General features: G+C 44.7%; 1 protein-coding gene across 2 annotated transcripts in view; it reads left to right on the top strand.

Annotated features, from left to right (window-relative positions):
- Window positions 1–11,059, top strand: part of NDC1 (NDC1 transmembrane nucleoporin) — a 34,810-nt gene extending 23,751 nt beyond the window's left edge. For both annotated transcript variants that reach the window (XM_044302124.1, XM_044302125.1), the window contains exons 10-18: window positions 2,099–2,180; window positions 2,275–2,418; window positions 3,473–3,718; window positions 5,130–5,242; window positions 6,829–6,879; window positions 7,688–7,751; window positions 9,858–9,958; window positions 10,444–10,604; window positions 10,695–11,059. In XM_044302124.1, coding sequence (XP_044158059.1) covers window positions 2,099–2,180; window positions 2,275–2,418; window positions 3,473–3,718; window positions 5,130–5,242; window positions 6,829–6,879; window positions 7,688–7,751; window positions 9,858–9,958; window positions 10,444–10,604; window positions 10,695–10,758 — 1,026 coding nt within the window. In that variant the 3' untranslated portion in view covers window positions 10,759–11,059. The remainder of the gene's footprint in view (window positions 1–2,098; window positions 2,181–2,274; window positions 2,419–3,472; window positions 3,719–5,129; window positions 5,243–6,828; window positions 6,880–7,687; window positions 7,752–9,857; window positions 9,959–10,443; window positions 10,605–10,694) is intronic.
- The last annotated feature ends 3,550 nt before the right edge of the window (window positions 11,060–14,609 follow it).

Here is a 14,609-nt window from a genome sequence, read left to right on the forward strand (position 1 = left end):
CCTAATGTGTGCCAGAATTTTGTAGCAAAAGTAACTAATAGGTAAGTCAGTTATAGGGGTTATGCCATGATTAATGTAAAGAATGAAAATCGGACGTCATATAGTACATGACATTCTCTTTCTAAAGGCTCATGCACATGATCCGATCCGCATTTTTTTTTGTGGGTCGGATGCGGACCCATTCGCTTCAATGGGGGCCGCAAAATAATTTTGTATGGCATTTGCAAAAATATAGAACATGTCATATTCTTGTCCGCATTCTATTATAGCCCGGACGTTCCGTTCTGCAAAATATGGAACGCACACAGCAGGCATCTGTATTTTGTGGATCTGCGATTTGCGGACCACAAAACAGGCAGCAGTTATGCGCATGAGCCATAATAAAGCCGAAACAAGCCCTGTACATGGATCCAGAGATATCCCTATCCATTGCTCCAATTGCCCAGCTAGAGTCTGTTCAGGCTGACAGCGCAGATCCTTTCTCAGGGGGTGTGTCCTTTATGCTTCAAATCTGCCTATCACAGATTAGGTGGTGTATGCTTCCTGCTGCAGCTCTCTCTCTATAAGGCCCACCTGCACATGTTGTGGAATACATGCGGCTTTTCCTTGCGGATTCCCATGCGGAAAATGCAGCGTGTTACAGTACCAGCATAGTGTATGAGATTACTATTGTACATTTTGCAGATTTTTTCCGTGTGGTAATTGACCTGCATTGCAGTTTCCAAAATCTGCAGCATGTCATTTTATGTTTGTGGTTTTAGCTGCGTATTCTACAAAGAATTTTTTTTCAATGGAAGGGTGAGATCTGCAGCAAAATCACTTTTAATCCGCAACAAAAATGTCTGTTAAACATTGCGTATTTTGGTGCGGATATGCTGCAGAAGCGCTGACTTTGTGAATAAGGCATTATACTGCTTAATGAGTCTGGCAGGACAGTTGCTTGTTTGCATCGGCGTATCGCGCTATAACACAAAGTATAATATGGCGGAGGATTGATTGCACTAGTTGTGTTGATTATCGGCAGCACATCCTTGATTACACAGAGCGATGTGCTGCTGTTAATTAGGCATCTTTTTATTTTTTTCTCAAAAGATGCAGTCTGCAGACAAATGAGCATTTGCTTGTTTGCTGACTAAAATTCTGCACGGTCAGGATTCTGCCTCTGGTTTTGGAAGCCCAAATCAGGAGCGGATCCGAAAAGAGAAAAAGAGAAATTGAGGGCAGATATGACTTGCCTTTTTTTTTTTTATCCACTCCTGGTTTTGGCTTTCAGCTTTCAAGCGCACATGTAACAGGTCAGCCAGTTTCATAGGTACAAAACTGCTGACAGATGCCCTTTAATAGGCCTTATGCACACGGCCGTTGTTTTGGTCCGTATCCGAGCCGCAGTTTTGGCAGCTCGGATGCGGACCCATTCACTTAAATGGGGCCGCAAAAGATGCGGACAACACTCCGTGTGCTGTCCGCATCCGTTGCTCCGTTCCATGGCCCCGCAAAAAAAATATAGCATGTCCTATTCTTGTCCGTTTTGTGGACAAGAATAGGCATTTCTACAATGGGCCGCCCGTTCAGTTCCGCAAATTGGAGAAGGCACACGGGTTGCTTCAGTTTTTTTTTTTCGGATCCGTGGTTTGCGGCCCGCAAAAAACGGAACAGTCGTGTGCATGAGGCATTAGTAAATCTTCCCTAATGTGCTTGATAAAAGAAAAGAACGGTCCAACTGTTTTAGTGTGTTGATAGATTAATTGCATTGTGCTAGTCCAGGGATGCTCAACCTGCGACCCTCCAGTTGTTGCAAAACTACAACTCCCAGCATGCCCTAATTGCTGTAGACTGTCCATGCATGCTGGGATTTGTTGTTTTGCAACAGCTGGAGGGTCGCAGGTTGAGCATTTCTGTGCTAGTCCATATTCGTGACATAGGCCACAATGAGACCACATTGTATATGTAATTAATACAGAAATCCATGTCATTCAAAAGGGTTCACTTACTTACCGTAACTAAATTCAGTCATTTGTTTGTCCAGATTGCCTCTTCTACACAGACAGAGATGAGAATTCCTGTAATCCCACTGATGTATTTTCTTTGTCCTCTCTAGTATCTGGCCTTCCAAGACGTGATGCTTCTCTCTCAATATTCTCCGTCTCGAAGACAAGAAGTGTTCAGCCTCAGCCAGCCAGGTATGGACTGCTCAGTCACATGTGAAAGTCGGGGCCTATTCTCTTCACTGTCTACCAGACTGGAATTTGACCTGTTTCCCTCAATGTTTGACAGGAGGACATCCTCACAATTGGGTCGCTATCTCTAGGGAGTGCTTGGGTGTCCTAAACAATTTGACATCAAGGCTCGTTGCTTATCAGGAAGCTGCTGCAAGTAATGGACGCCTCAGACCCTCATCGTCTTCTTCAAGCAGCTCGGGTATACCCTCCTAGCAATGTACCAGATGCGTTGTTTGCTGAAATCAATGGGCGTTGTTTACTAATCCTTTCTAATAATTAGACAATGTAAACTAATGGTGGGATTACACTGCCCAGTGTATGGGAAGATGCTAAAACATCCATCGGCACTTGTTTGCACCGGCCTGATGCAAAGGATTCCTTGCTCCCTCGTTTTGTTCTGTTCATTATCTTCAGCGCACCCCTGATTACACAGGTCGATGCTAACGGAGTGCGGGAGGAAGGATTCCTTGCTCCTTTGTTCTCTTGACTATCTTTAGCACCCCCCTGATTACACAGGTAGATGTGCTGCCGATAATCGGGTATCTTCCATCGACTGCTCGATTATACAAGGCAGTTATGGGGAACGTGTCATAGACTAGACCAGGAGTCAGCAACCTCTAGCACTCCAGCTGTCGTGAAACTACATCTTCAAGCATGCTCTTTTCACCTCTATAGAAAAACTAAGCAAGTGTGCCTGCTGGGTGTTGTAGTTTCACGACATCTGGAGTACCCAAAGGCTGCAGACCGATGGGCTGGACAGTTTATGGTTGTGCCATATGTATCACAGTATCTGATGCTGCATGATTCACTTGGTTCTTCTTTAGACTGACTAATCTAACGTTATACCACCTGCTCCTTGGCTTACTTTGTGGCAGAGTCTTGGTGCACATTGTAGTCTTGCACCTTCCCCTTTTAAAGTATGTTCACATACATTTATACTCATACTTATTTTGTCAGTTTGATGCATTTCCTTCGTTTTACTGTGTGCCAGACTCTGTACCTTTTGATATGTTCTGTTTTATACTCTTAAAGGGATATTCCCACCTGAGATATCCATGGGATATGCCATAAATGTCTGATTACTGTATGCATAGACTTAATCTACTGAGTCTCCATCTTGTATGTGTCTCGTTATCTATCAAAGTAAAAAAAATAATAATCTAGAGTTATACTACATAAACTTCTGCTTCTATACATTGGTTTGATTACATTTTAATTATCTTTTTATTTTTTTATTATTTTTATTTTTTTAGGAGCATCTTTTATTAATGACACTGTTGACCCTTCACCAAACGTTGTTCCGACTCCCCGGACCCCGATCCCTTTACTGCTGAAGCCTGGTGCCTCTCTCAAAGCAGCGTGGGACTCTGGTAGCCCTTTTGCGTCTCCTGCAGTTGGTCGCATCGCTGGTGTCATGGACCAAAATTCACCGTGGCATGGATCTGTACAGAGTCCCCACGTTGTGAGGAGAGGTGCAAAGCTGTGGACGTGTGACCAAGGCGAGTGAATAGGTTTGCTTGCATATGCAGGTTTGGCCGCGGCGCTTCAACTGTTAGATTAGAACAACCCTTTAAAAGCGGAGCTTTTGGTGGTGTTTATAAAGGGATTTCCCTATAATGTAAGAGTTTCCCATGTGCATTCTTACCTGAATTCATGCTCCTTGGGGCTGTCTGCATAATATGACACCCCCTTGAGTTTTTCTAGATTATGTAGCTCTATACATAGGTTACACAAGTGTCTGATCAAAGGGAATCCCCCCATTCACGAGAGCGGTGGTGCTATGTCTCCTGTTAGAATCACGGGTGCACTTGGAAACTAAAGTGGCACTGGAAAAAAACTAAAAGTGGCCCCATTTTCTAGTCGGGTCTAAGTTGACAGTAGGTGGGACCAGCAATACCAGATTGCGGCACATTATACCACCCCAGCAGAACCGAATACCACAGTGCATCAGAAAATACTGCCCCAGCAGTACAAAATTCCTAAAAACTGCCACTCAGTGCTGGCCAGCGCCAGCTGCCATGTTATGCCCTCCTCCTCCTGTTGCCTCGGTACAGGGGTGAATTGGCCATAAACTCTACAGGGAAACTTCCCGGTGGGCTGATGCCCATGGGGTCGTCTGAGCCTTCCTTTTGGTCAACCAGTGGCAGTCTTTAGGGATGTATTTTGTGCTGCGGGGGCATTATATTGAGATGCACTGTGGTATTTGGCTCTGCTTGGGTGGTATAATATGCCAGAATATGGTACTGCTGGCCCTGTCCTCTGTCATTTTGGACCAGACTACAAAACGGGACCACTTTAAGTTTTTTTCCAAGGCCACTTTATGTTCACAGTCTGACCTGTCTCAGGATGCCAATACAGTTGAATTCAGTAGTCGGGGACATTGACCCACCGGGAAGTTTGCCTGTTGGGTCTATGGCCAGTCTGCCCCAGAATACAGCACTTGACTACCTTCGTCCATCCCGTAGACAGTGTGTGTGTTGGGACTTATCACCTATGGCATCAGTGTTTCTTGTGTGAATGTTTGAGGTATGTGTTGTGCTCAATTTGCAGCCTGAGTGTATGTGTGAGGTTGTGGACTCGGAGTAGAGGTCCCCCCCCCTTATATTCACACCCAAATCACAGGAGTCGAGAGGGCCTTGCGTTACAGCGCATGCGCAACCTCCTGTCCATTCACTTGGGGGGCACGGGACCCCATTCTCAGATTGGTGTGGTGAACCCACAGTGATCAGGCACTTCTCAACTAGCAGTTTCAATCTTGGGCCAACCCCTTTATCTACAGGATATTAAAGGAACATTGTACAATACTGATATATTGTGTTCCCCATTGACTATAATTTTTTTCATTTTGTTTCCATCCTGTGAACCGGCATTTTAAAGGACAGTATATATAATGTTTTTTTATTTTCCCAGACATCCAGAGGAATGGCTCAGAAGTTTCTCCGACCCGTAAAGCCAGCACTGGCCCTGCCAGCAGCAATGGGCAGCGTATCCTGTATGCATGGCTCCAGAACATAAAGGAGCAGGTAGGTGCGCGGGTCTGTGTTGTGCTGCAGTTCTTCTGGCCACGGCCGGTGATTGAGATGAGACCTGAACAGATTACGACCAGACACTGAGCACCTCTGACAACCAGGGTCTGATGCCAGACAACTAAAGGAGCCAGATGAGTCTGTAGTACAAAGTGCTATGTGCTTGCTTTTGTTCTTCCAATTGCTCGTTCCCAATACACAATTAAAGGGGTTGTCCCACGTGAATTATTTATCACCTTAGATGATAATTATTGGATAACATTGGGTCTGACCGCTGGGACACTCTGATAACATTGGGTCTGACCGCTGGGACACTCTGAATGGAGCGGTAGTGGGTTTATCTGTTCACTACTCCCTTCACTTCTATGGGACTGTGGGAGCGCGGTCTACATCAGCCCCATAGAAGTGAATGGAGCAGTGGACCGACTACTGTCCATTCAGAAAGAGGATTTGGCGTCTCCTGTTCTCAGGATCACTGTGTGGGATAATCCCTTTTACATATCCCTCCACCACAAAAGCTGTATATATAGGTGTGAAGGAAATACTCTGTGAGCCAATCCCTTTAAAAATCTTTCCTGGTACTCAAAGGGGAGGCTAGTCGTCCCCTTCGTTGGCCTGCTATCGGCAGCTCCCCCCGTCACCGGATGTTTTGATCTGCGCGACGGGGATATGCAGTGGCGGCCATGCAGGGTAAGTATAGTCTATATGAGGAAGAGGGGGTTCAGCGGCACTCCTTGTTGGAGATTGGCAGGTGCTCAGTGGTAAGGGTCCGTACAAAATTCATCAAAAGACCACGGCACTCTGTAAATATTTTAGTTGCTTATTTTATTTCATATCTTTCTTATATAAATTTTTCTTTTGTATATCCATCCAAAAGTAATAGCCACTGGCCAACGTTTCGGTCTAAATATAGACCTTGTTCACGGCCTTAGTTCTGTGGAGTAAGAACTAAGGCCGTGAACAAGGTCTATATTTAGACTGAAACGTTGGCCAGTGGCTATTACTTTTGGATGGATATACAAAAGAAAAATTTATATAAGAAAGATATGAAATAAAATAAGCAACTAAAATATTTACAGAGTGCCGTGGTCTTTTGATGAGTAGTCTATATGAGGGGCCTGTGCATTTGGGGGGGGGGGGGGGGGGGAGAGACATGTTAGACTTTGGATAACCCCTTTAAATATTGATAACCTATCCTCAGGACAGGGCATCAGTATCAGATTGGTGGGGGTCAGAAACCGTATAGTACCACTGAACAGCTGTTGGTTCTAGCCATGGTGTAGTTTCCTGCGCTAATGTCCTGCGGCTCAGCTCCTGGTCACTCGAAGCTGCCATAGCCCCCAGGGTAAGCAGACTCTATGTATACATCTCTTATCTGAGATAAACGCATCCAAGTGCAGCATCATTTCTCTGTTCTGGCCCCCCTTCCCAATATGAAGTCCATATGCTCTAACTGGACAGAGTTTGTGCTCTATGTGGCAATAAAAATACTTCTGGATTAGTAATGTCTGTGTATCATCTACTATTTGCATAGTGTAATGGATTTCCAAATTTTTACTCCTTTTTTTTTTTTCCCCCCTTAGATCAGACATTTCATGTCAAAACGAGTTTTGTTCATGTATCTGTTCAGCAAGGTAAGCGTTAAGTCTATTAATTCAGCGACCTTCCTTTAATCCAGAAGTAATGGGCTCAGATTATCAGACATTTTGGATTATCGAATGGTCGTAGAAAAGTACAGTGTAAATCTCGCTTGCAAGGGTAAGAATTGGTACAAAAAAGACGCTAACACAAAATCTATAGTTCGAAGTTTTCTGATTGACTTTTTGCACTCGAGCACATAAGCGCTGTATTTTCGGAGGATGGATTAACCCCTTCATGTTACAGACTTTTTAAACTTATATTTTTTGACGGCTTTCCCAACCTATCAGTATAGCATTATGAGTTCCTTCCCCCTGTCTACCTTGGTCACTATTGGCCATGGCACTTGAGGGGTTAAGCATCTAGGATTGGAGTTCTCTGATCTCGGCATTTGCAGGCCGGTGTAAGGTGCATAACACAGCTGGCACCCGCCTTGTTTAGGTCAGGTCCTGAGCTCACACCATACACCAACCAGCAGCATTATTGCGTACATGTATGACATGTCAAATGTCAGGAAGGGGTTAAAGAACTTCACAGCACTGCTTTATTTGAGCATTGTACTGAAATCATCCAGAATCCATTATGATGTAGACCAGAGATGCCCAACCTGCGGCCCTCCAGCTGTTGCAAAACTACAACTCCCACTATGCCCGGACATCCTACAGCTATTAAGAAATGCTGGGAGTCGTAGTTTTGCAACAGCTGGAGGGTCACAGGTTGAGCCTTTCCTGATGTAGACCATATAGGGTTCTTTTATGATGTGTATTTGTATAGGTCTACCTACTTTTATTCTCTCCTCTGCAGCATCCAGACGCCTCTAGTCAGGAACTGTTCGCTGATTCACAGATCCACATTTGGGGTTTGGAAGGTGAGTTTGCCCTGGGCTCAGCTATTTACTGACAGGGGACAGGGCAGATTTGGCTATATCGCTATATGTACACAAAGCCCAAGCCATGGGCTGACATCCACCACTGCTGCAATATATTGATTTTTGACTATTTATCCTAAGTGGGTGGGAGGAACATTAATTTTTGTCATAAATAATCTCTCGTCCTTAGAGGGGTTTTCCATGCTTCTGATATTGATGACCTATCCACAGGATACGTCATTAATATCTGATCAGTGAGGGTCTGACACCGGGCACCCTCTACTGATCAGTTGTTCCTTGAAGCCTGTGGACATGAAGCTTGCACTTTGAGTGGAGCAGGAAGCACAGCACTGTTTGTAGTATAGTGGCCATGCTGAGTTAAAAGGGTTTACCAGGATTTTAAAACTGATGATCTATCCTCAGGATAGGTCATCAGTATCTGATTGCTGGTGGTCCGACCCCCCCTAGATCAGCTGTTTGAAAAGGCATCGGCGCAGCTGCCTACTTGCAGCTCACCAAGCACAGCGCCGTACATAGTATAGCAGTTGTGCTTGGTATCGCGGCACAGCTCCATTCACTTCTATGGGGCTCAGCTGCGCCTAGGCCACTTGACCGATTAACATGTCGTCAGTGGCCTAGGAAAAGTTGTGAGAAGGCAGCAGTGCTCAAAGGAGAGCCAATGCCTTCTCAAACAGCTGATCGGTGTTGGACCCCCACCGATCAAATACTAATGACTCATCCAGAGGATAGGTCATCAGCTATGTCTTGGAAAACCTTTAATGTAGCCACTATACTATGAACAGTGCGGTGCTAGTTTCTGTGCCAGGGATTGCTGATCAGTGAGGATGTGGGGTGTTGGACCCTCACTGATTGCTTATTAATGACCTATCCTGACGATAGGTAATCAATATCAGGACCCTGGAAAACCTCTTCAATCCATCTTTACTACGCTATGTGAATTAAGCCAAGTCTACACATAGTGGAGCATTGCACAGCTTTAAAATGTAACTTATGGTTCAGTTCTTTAAGGCCCCTTTCACACGGGCGAGTTTTCTGCGCGGGTGCAATGCGTGAGGTGAGTGCATTGCACCCGCACTGAATCCGGACCCATTCATTTCTATGGGGCTGTGCACATGAGCGGTTGTTTTCACGCATCGCTTATGCGTTATGTGAAAATCGCAGCAGGGTCTATATTCTGTTTTTTTTTTCACGCAACGCAGGCCCCATAGAAGTGAATGGGGCTGCGTGAAAGTCGCAAGCATCTGCAAGCATGTGCGGATGCGGTGCGATTTTCACGCACGGTTGCTAGGAGATGATTGGGACCCGATCATTATTATTTTCCCTTATAACATGGTTATAAGGGAAAATAATAGCATTCTTAATACAGAATGCATAGTAAAATAGTAGGGATCAAGGGGTTTAAAAAAATGAAAAAATTATTTAACTCGCCTCATCCACTTGTTCGCGCAGCCTGGCTTCTCTTCTGTCTTCTTCTTTGATGAGCAGTAAGAAAAGGACCTTTGGTGATGTCACTGCGCTCATCACATGGTCCATCACCATGGGTGATGGTTTATGTGATGGACCATGTGATGTGTGCAGTGACATCACCAAAAGGTCCTTTTCTCCCAGCTCATCAAAGAAGAAGAAAAAAGAGAAGCCGGGCTGCGTGAACAAGTGGATGAGGTGAGTTAAAAAAAAAAAAATAACCCCTCCAGCCCTATTGTACTATGCATTCTGTATTCAGAATGCTATTATTTTCCCTTTATAACCATGTTATAAGGGAAAATAATAAAATCTACACAACACCTAACCCAAACCTGAACTTCAGTGAAGAAGTTCGGGTTTGCGTACCAAACATGCAGATTTTTATCACGAATTAAAACGTTTTGCACTCGCGCTGAAAAATCACGCATTTTCCCACGACGCACCCGCATCTTATTCGGCAGTCACACGCGACACCCGTGTAAAAGATGCCTAACGGATAACGTGCTGTATGAATGGAGCAGTAGGATGGGCATGCACACTGCCACTCTATTTACTCTCTATGGGAGTTCCACAATGCACCCTTCATTTGTATAATAGTCCCTGTTCTCTGCTCTTTTTCAGCTTTGTCTTATCTAGTGGCAGCTTCCTTCTTAGAAGACAGGATGGGAGTTGTACAGACTACCCTCTCCACCATACTGGCCACATTTCTTACTCTGCAAGAGGTGAGTCGCACCAGCCGGGATTGCTTACGATGAGAAAACTGTAAACTGTAGAAGAGACCGTACAGGAATGGAGGGGCGTATTCACCTCTATGGATGGTGCGTCCTTACACACACTGCAGTCAGCTGTGAAAATGTTAAGATTATCGTTGTACACTTTTTAAAGGAATTATCCAGTTTCCGATATTGATGACCTATCGGCATTTCTGTGGCGAGCGAGCAGTGTAATCACCACATCACTTGAATGAGAAGCAGCCGTTGTAGTTACTCCGTCCAATTGAAGTGAATGGAGGAGCTGTAATTGCACTGCGTTCTCTGCAGACATAGAAATCGACATGTGGTGCTGATTTTTTTATATATAATTTATATGCTGCACACTTTACCGTTTACACATCTGTGGCAGAATCTGCATGTAACTCTTGGATTTTGTACAGCAGACGGACAAACCCTAAAACGTTCTTCTATTTATTGGGCCGTTTCTATTCCAGGCTGTAGAAAAGCATTTTAAACTTCCACATGTCTCCAGCAAACCAGCCAGACCTGCATCGGGTTTAGTAGATTCTTCTTACAAGACGCAAAGGTTCGCTGTTCGATCCGCCCTGAAGACAGCGATCTACAGGATAACCACAACGTTTGGGGAGCACATACAGTAAGAGTCTGACACGGGGGAGGGGCTGTCGTATCGTAACTATTAATCGGATATTTGCATTAATCCTGGGTCTCTTTTCTCGCCCCAAAGTGCTGTTCCTGTCTCTTCAGAACATCGGAAAAAACTGCAGCAATTCCTAGACTTTAAGGAATAACCCATCTGCTGAAAAATTCTGGGTGCGATATCATGTACGTGCGCCCGTCACCGCAGTACTTCACCAAACCTGACATCACAATACAGGATTCTACTGTAAGATCAACCACCAGCACTTCTTAATGCGACCTTTATTTATTTGTCTTCCTGTGAATGGTCATGTCCTCTCAGCCTTGGTCTCCTCTTGGTCTTGAACTGATATTTTCAATGTTTTTTTTTTTTTTTTTTGTCTACGCCTTCTAATTTTCGGTATAAAATAAAAGTGACACTGACTTTACAAAATTAAAGCTGAACAGTTTTGAAATTTTATAATCCATGTCCTCCATTATTTCAACGCTGTTTTAGTTATATTAGTTCTATCCAAATTAATTTAAAGGGGTAGTTTTTGTTTTTGTTAATTTAACGCCAACTCCCAAATCCCCCCCCCCCTCCCCCTTGATGTGGCTAACAACTTTTCCATTGATAATTATGAAAATTTGCCTACCGAGCCAGCCCCTGCGCTCCCCAATAAAATGATGATCTAGGAACTTCCTGGATCATGTGCCGTACATTATGCACGTGATTCTAGCCTAGCTACAATCCAAAATGATCGTGTCGGTCATCGCCCTGTGCTGTGACTGCGCACATCGTGAGGATGTCGACGCAATGTGACCTCACGCAGTGCGCGTCCGGTCAGAGCACAGTGCACGGCAGGAAGAGCCAGTAGAGCAGGGGAGGCAAGTTGATTTATTGTTTTTGTCTGAGGTCTGAATGGGGGTCTTAACACTAGGGGTCTGATTTTTAGTGTCGGAATCGGGGGTCTTATTACCATGGGGGTCTGATGTGAGGTCTGAATAGGGGTCCTAACATTTGGGGGTCTGAGCTGAGGTCTGATGAAAAATATTTTTTTCCTAGGTGCGTCTTTTAGGGTGAAAAATTCGGTAGTTACTAATGAACATTCACCATATGTCTACTTTATGTTGGCATCATTTTGGTAATGTTGTTTAATTTTCTTAGGACATTAGAAGGTTTAGGCCCCTTTCACACGGGCGAGATTTCCGCGCGGGCGCAATGCGTGAGGTGAACGCATTGCACCCACACTGAATCCCGACCCATTCATTTCTATGGGGCTGTTCACATGAGCGGTGATTTTCACGCATCACTTGTGCGTTGCGTGAAAATCGCAGCATGCTCTATATTGTGCGTTTTTCACGCAACGCAGGCCCCATAGAAGTGAATGGGGTTGCGTAAAAAAATCGCAAGCATCCGCAAGCAAGTGTGGATGCGGTGCAATTTTCCCACACGGTTGCTAGGTGACGATCGGGATGGAGACCCGATCATTATTATTTTCCCTTATAACATGGTTATAATGGAAAATAATAGCATTCTGAATACAGAATGCATAGTACAATAGGGCTGGAGGGGTTAAAAAAAATAAAAAAAAATTTAACTCTCCTTAATCCACTTGCTCGCGCAGCCCGGCTTCTCTTCTGTCTTGATCTTGGCTTCGTGTAGCAACAAGGACCTTTGGTGACGTCACAGTCATCACATGATCTTTTACCATGGTGATGGATCATCTGATGACCGGAGTGATGTCACCACAGGTCCTTGTTGCTACAAAAAGCTAAGATGAAGACAGAAGGAGATGCCGGCTACGCGAGCAAGTGGACTAAGGTCAGTTAAATTATTTTTAACCCCTCCAGCGCTATTTTACTATGCATTCTGTATTCAGAATGCTATTATTTTCCCTATATAACCATGTTAAAAGGGAAAATAATACAATCTACAGAACACCAATCCCAAGCCTGAACTTCTGTGAAGAAGTTCGGGTACCAAACATGCGCGATTTTTCTCATGCGAGTGCAAAACGCATTACAATGTTTTGCACTCGCGCGGAAAAATCACGGGTGTTCCCGCAACGCACCCGCACATTTTCCCGCAACGCCCGTGTGAAAGGGGCCTTAGAATTTTAGATGCAAATTTTCAAGAAAATTTTCTAAATCAACTTTTTTAAGAACCAATTCAGTTCTGAAGTCACTTCAAGGGGCTTACATAATAAAAACCACCTATAAATGACCGAATTTAAGAAACTACATCTCAAGTTTTATTGCCTTGATTCTGCAGTTTACATAATAACACTCCATCTGTGGTCGTAAACTGCTGTTTGGGCACACGGCAGAGCTCCGAAGGCAAGGAGCACCACATGGTTATAGGAGGGCAGATTTTGCTGTGAAAATGAAAAGTATATATAGTATGCAAGCACGACTACTGCTGATAGATTGCAAGGTGGTCGTAACCATGGAAATGAGCAGTGTATAATGGGATAGAATTTTTTTTTCCAGCCAGCAAAGGAAGCAATCTGGACATATACAATACATTAGTAAGTGCCTTGTATTAACTTTATCTACATAATAAATGCTATTTGCAGAAGGGGCACAACCCCTTTTTTACTATTGGTTTCTCCTGTAGCTGGGGCTGACATACTGTAGGTCCCTGCCTTATCTATGGGGAGCAAAATGAAAAGTCCCTTTCTTTAATTGACCCAGCCATTTAGCTAAAATCTATATTGAACCGCTCCAGCAATGGATCTGTTAAATACACAGAGGGAGCCGATGAGTCCTGAAGGATCGGTCTCTTCCCGTCCCGTTATTTACATACTTTTTCCCTTTCATCCTCCATGACGGCATACCATGAGAGATGACCCGCCTCCAACCAGGTAGGGACAGGAAGTATAAGTTTGACTCTCCTCCGGCTCCTCCTCAGTGTCTTCCTGTCCCTCCAGGTAGGAGATGGGTTTTCTCTTATGGTCGCCGACCAGGAAGAAAGAAGTAGAAGAAGGAAAGTGGATGCCATGTGAGGAGGCAGCAGGGTCCGGTCCCCATTGGGGAAGCCGGGCTCTGGAAAACCTGTCTCTTACCTGCTGCTGGTGCGGGCAGACAGGTCCATGTGGGGCCGGACACTCAGGGAGTCCCTCCGGTCGGTTGCGATACTCCACACTGCGATCCGGCATGGCCGGCGCTCACAGTGTCGTCACCGGAAGTGGACGCGCGTCATGCGTTCCACGAAGCGTTCCACAGCTCACTTCCGGATTGGGGCCTGAGAGCACTTCCGGGCGGTGGATCGCATGCCGGCGGCGGCGGGAAAATTCTAAAAAGCGCACAGGATTATGGCGGAAGTCGTCCTCTGATCTGAGGTCTGGAGGTAAAAACTATTTAAGGGGGGGGAACAGTGACCTTTTGTTTCCCTAAAAAAGATGCTGGACCCAGGTGAAATTATGGAGAACACTCAGGGATCTGTACCAGTGAGTAATTTACCAGGACAAGGGTAAAAGGCAGTATATTCTGTTAGATTAACCCTTATGTATTTTCTTTCTTTCTGTATGTGTGCAGAGCGAGAAAGAGAGTGCTCAGAAAACAAAATCTAGTCAGAGGGCAAAAAAGTGCAGTCTCTGTTCTATTAAACTTTCTGATTCTTCCGCTAGGAAAGTGTGTAAAAAATGCACTGACAACATTTCTAAGGATTTAGTTCCGTCCCTAAAAGAAGAACTTAAAAACACAATTAGGGAAGAAATCAGGGCTGCTATGTCAGACACCTCATTAATTCCTTCCTGCTCCAAACAGGCGCAGGGACCAGCAACAAAAGCATCTGATTCAGAATTTGAGGAGGACTCAGAGTCAGGTGAACTCGGGTCTGAAGATTCTGGTTCAGATTCCGAATTTAAAAACTATCTCTTTTCATCGGAAGATACCAGAGAATTAATTAAGGCAGTTAGAGCCACTATGGATCTTTCTGATGAAAAAATCTGTAGATCAGTCCATGACGAGATGTTCAGTGGTTTTGAACAGAGAGCTAACCGAGGTTTTCCGGTGCATA

Source organism: Bufo gargarizans, chromosome 7, assembly GCF_014858855.1.
Source record: "Bufo gargarizans isolate SCDJY-AF-19 chromosome 7, ASM1485885v1, whole genome shotgun sequence".
Lineage (NCBI taxonomy): Eukaryota > Metazoa > Chordata > Amphibia > Anura > Bufonidae > Bufo > Bufo gargarizans.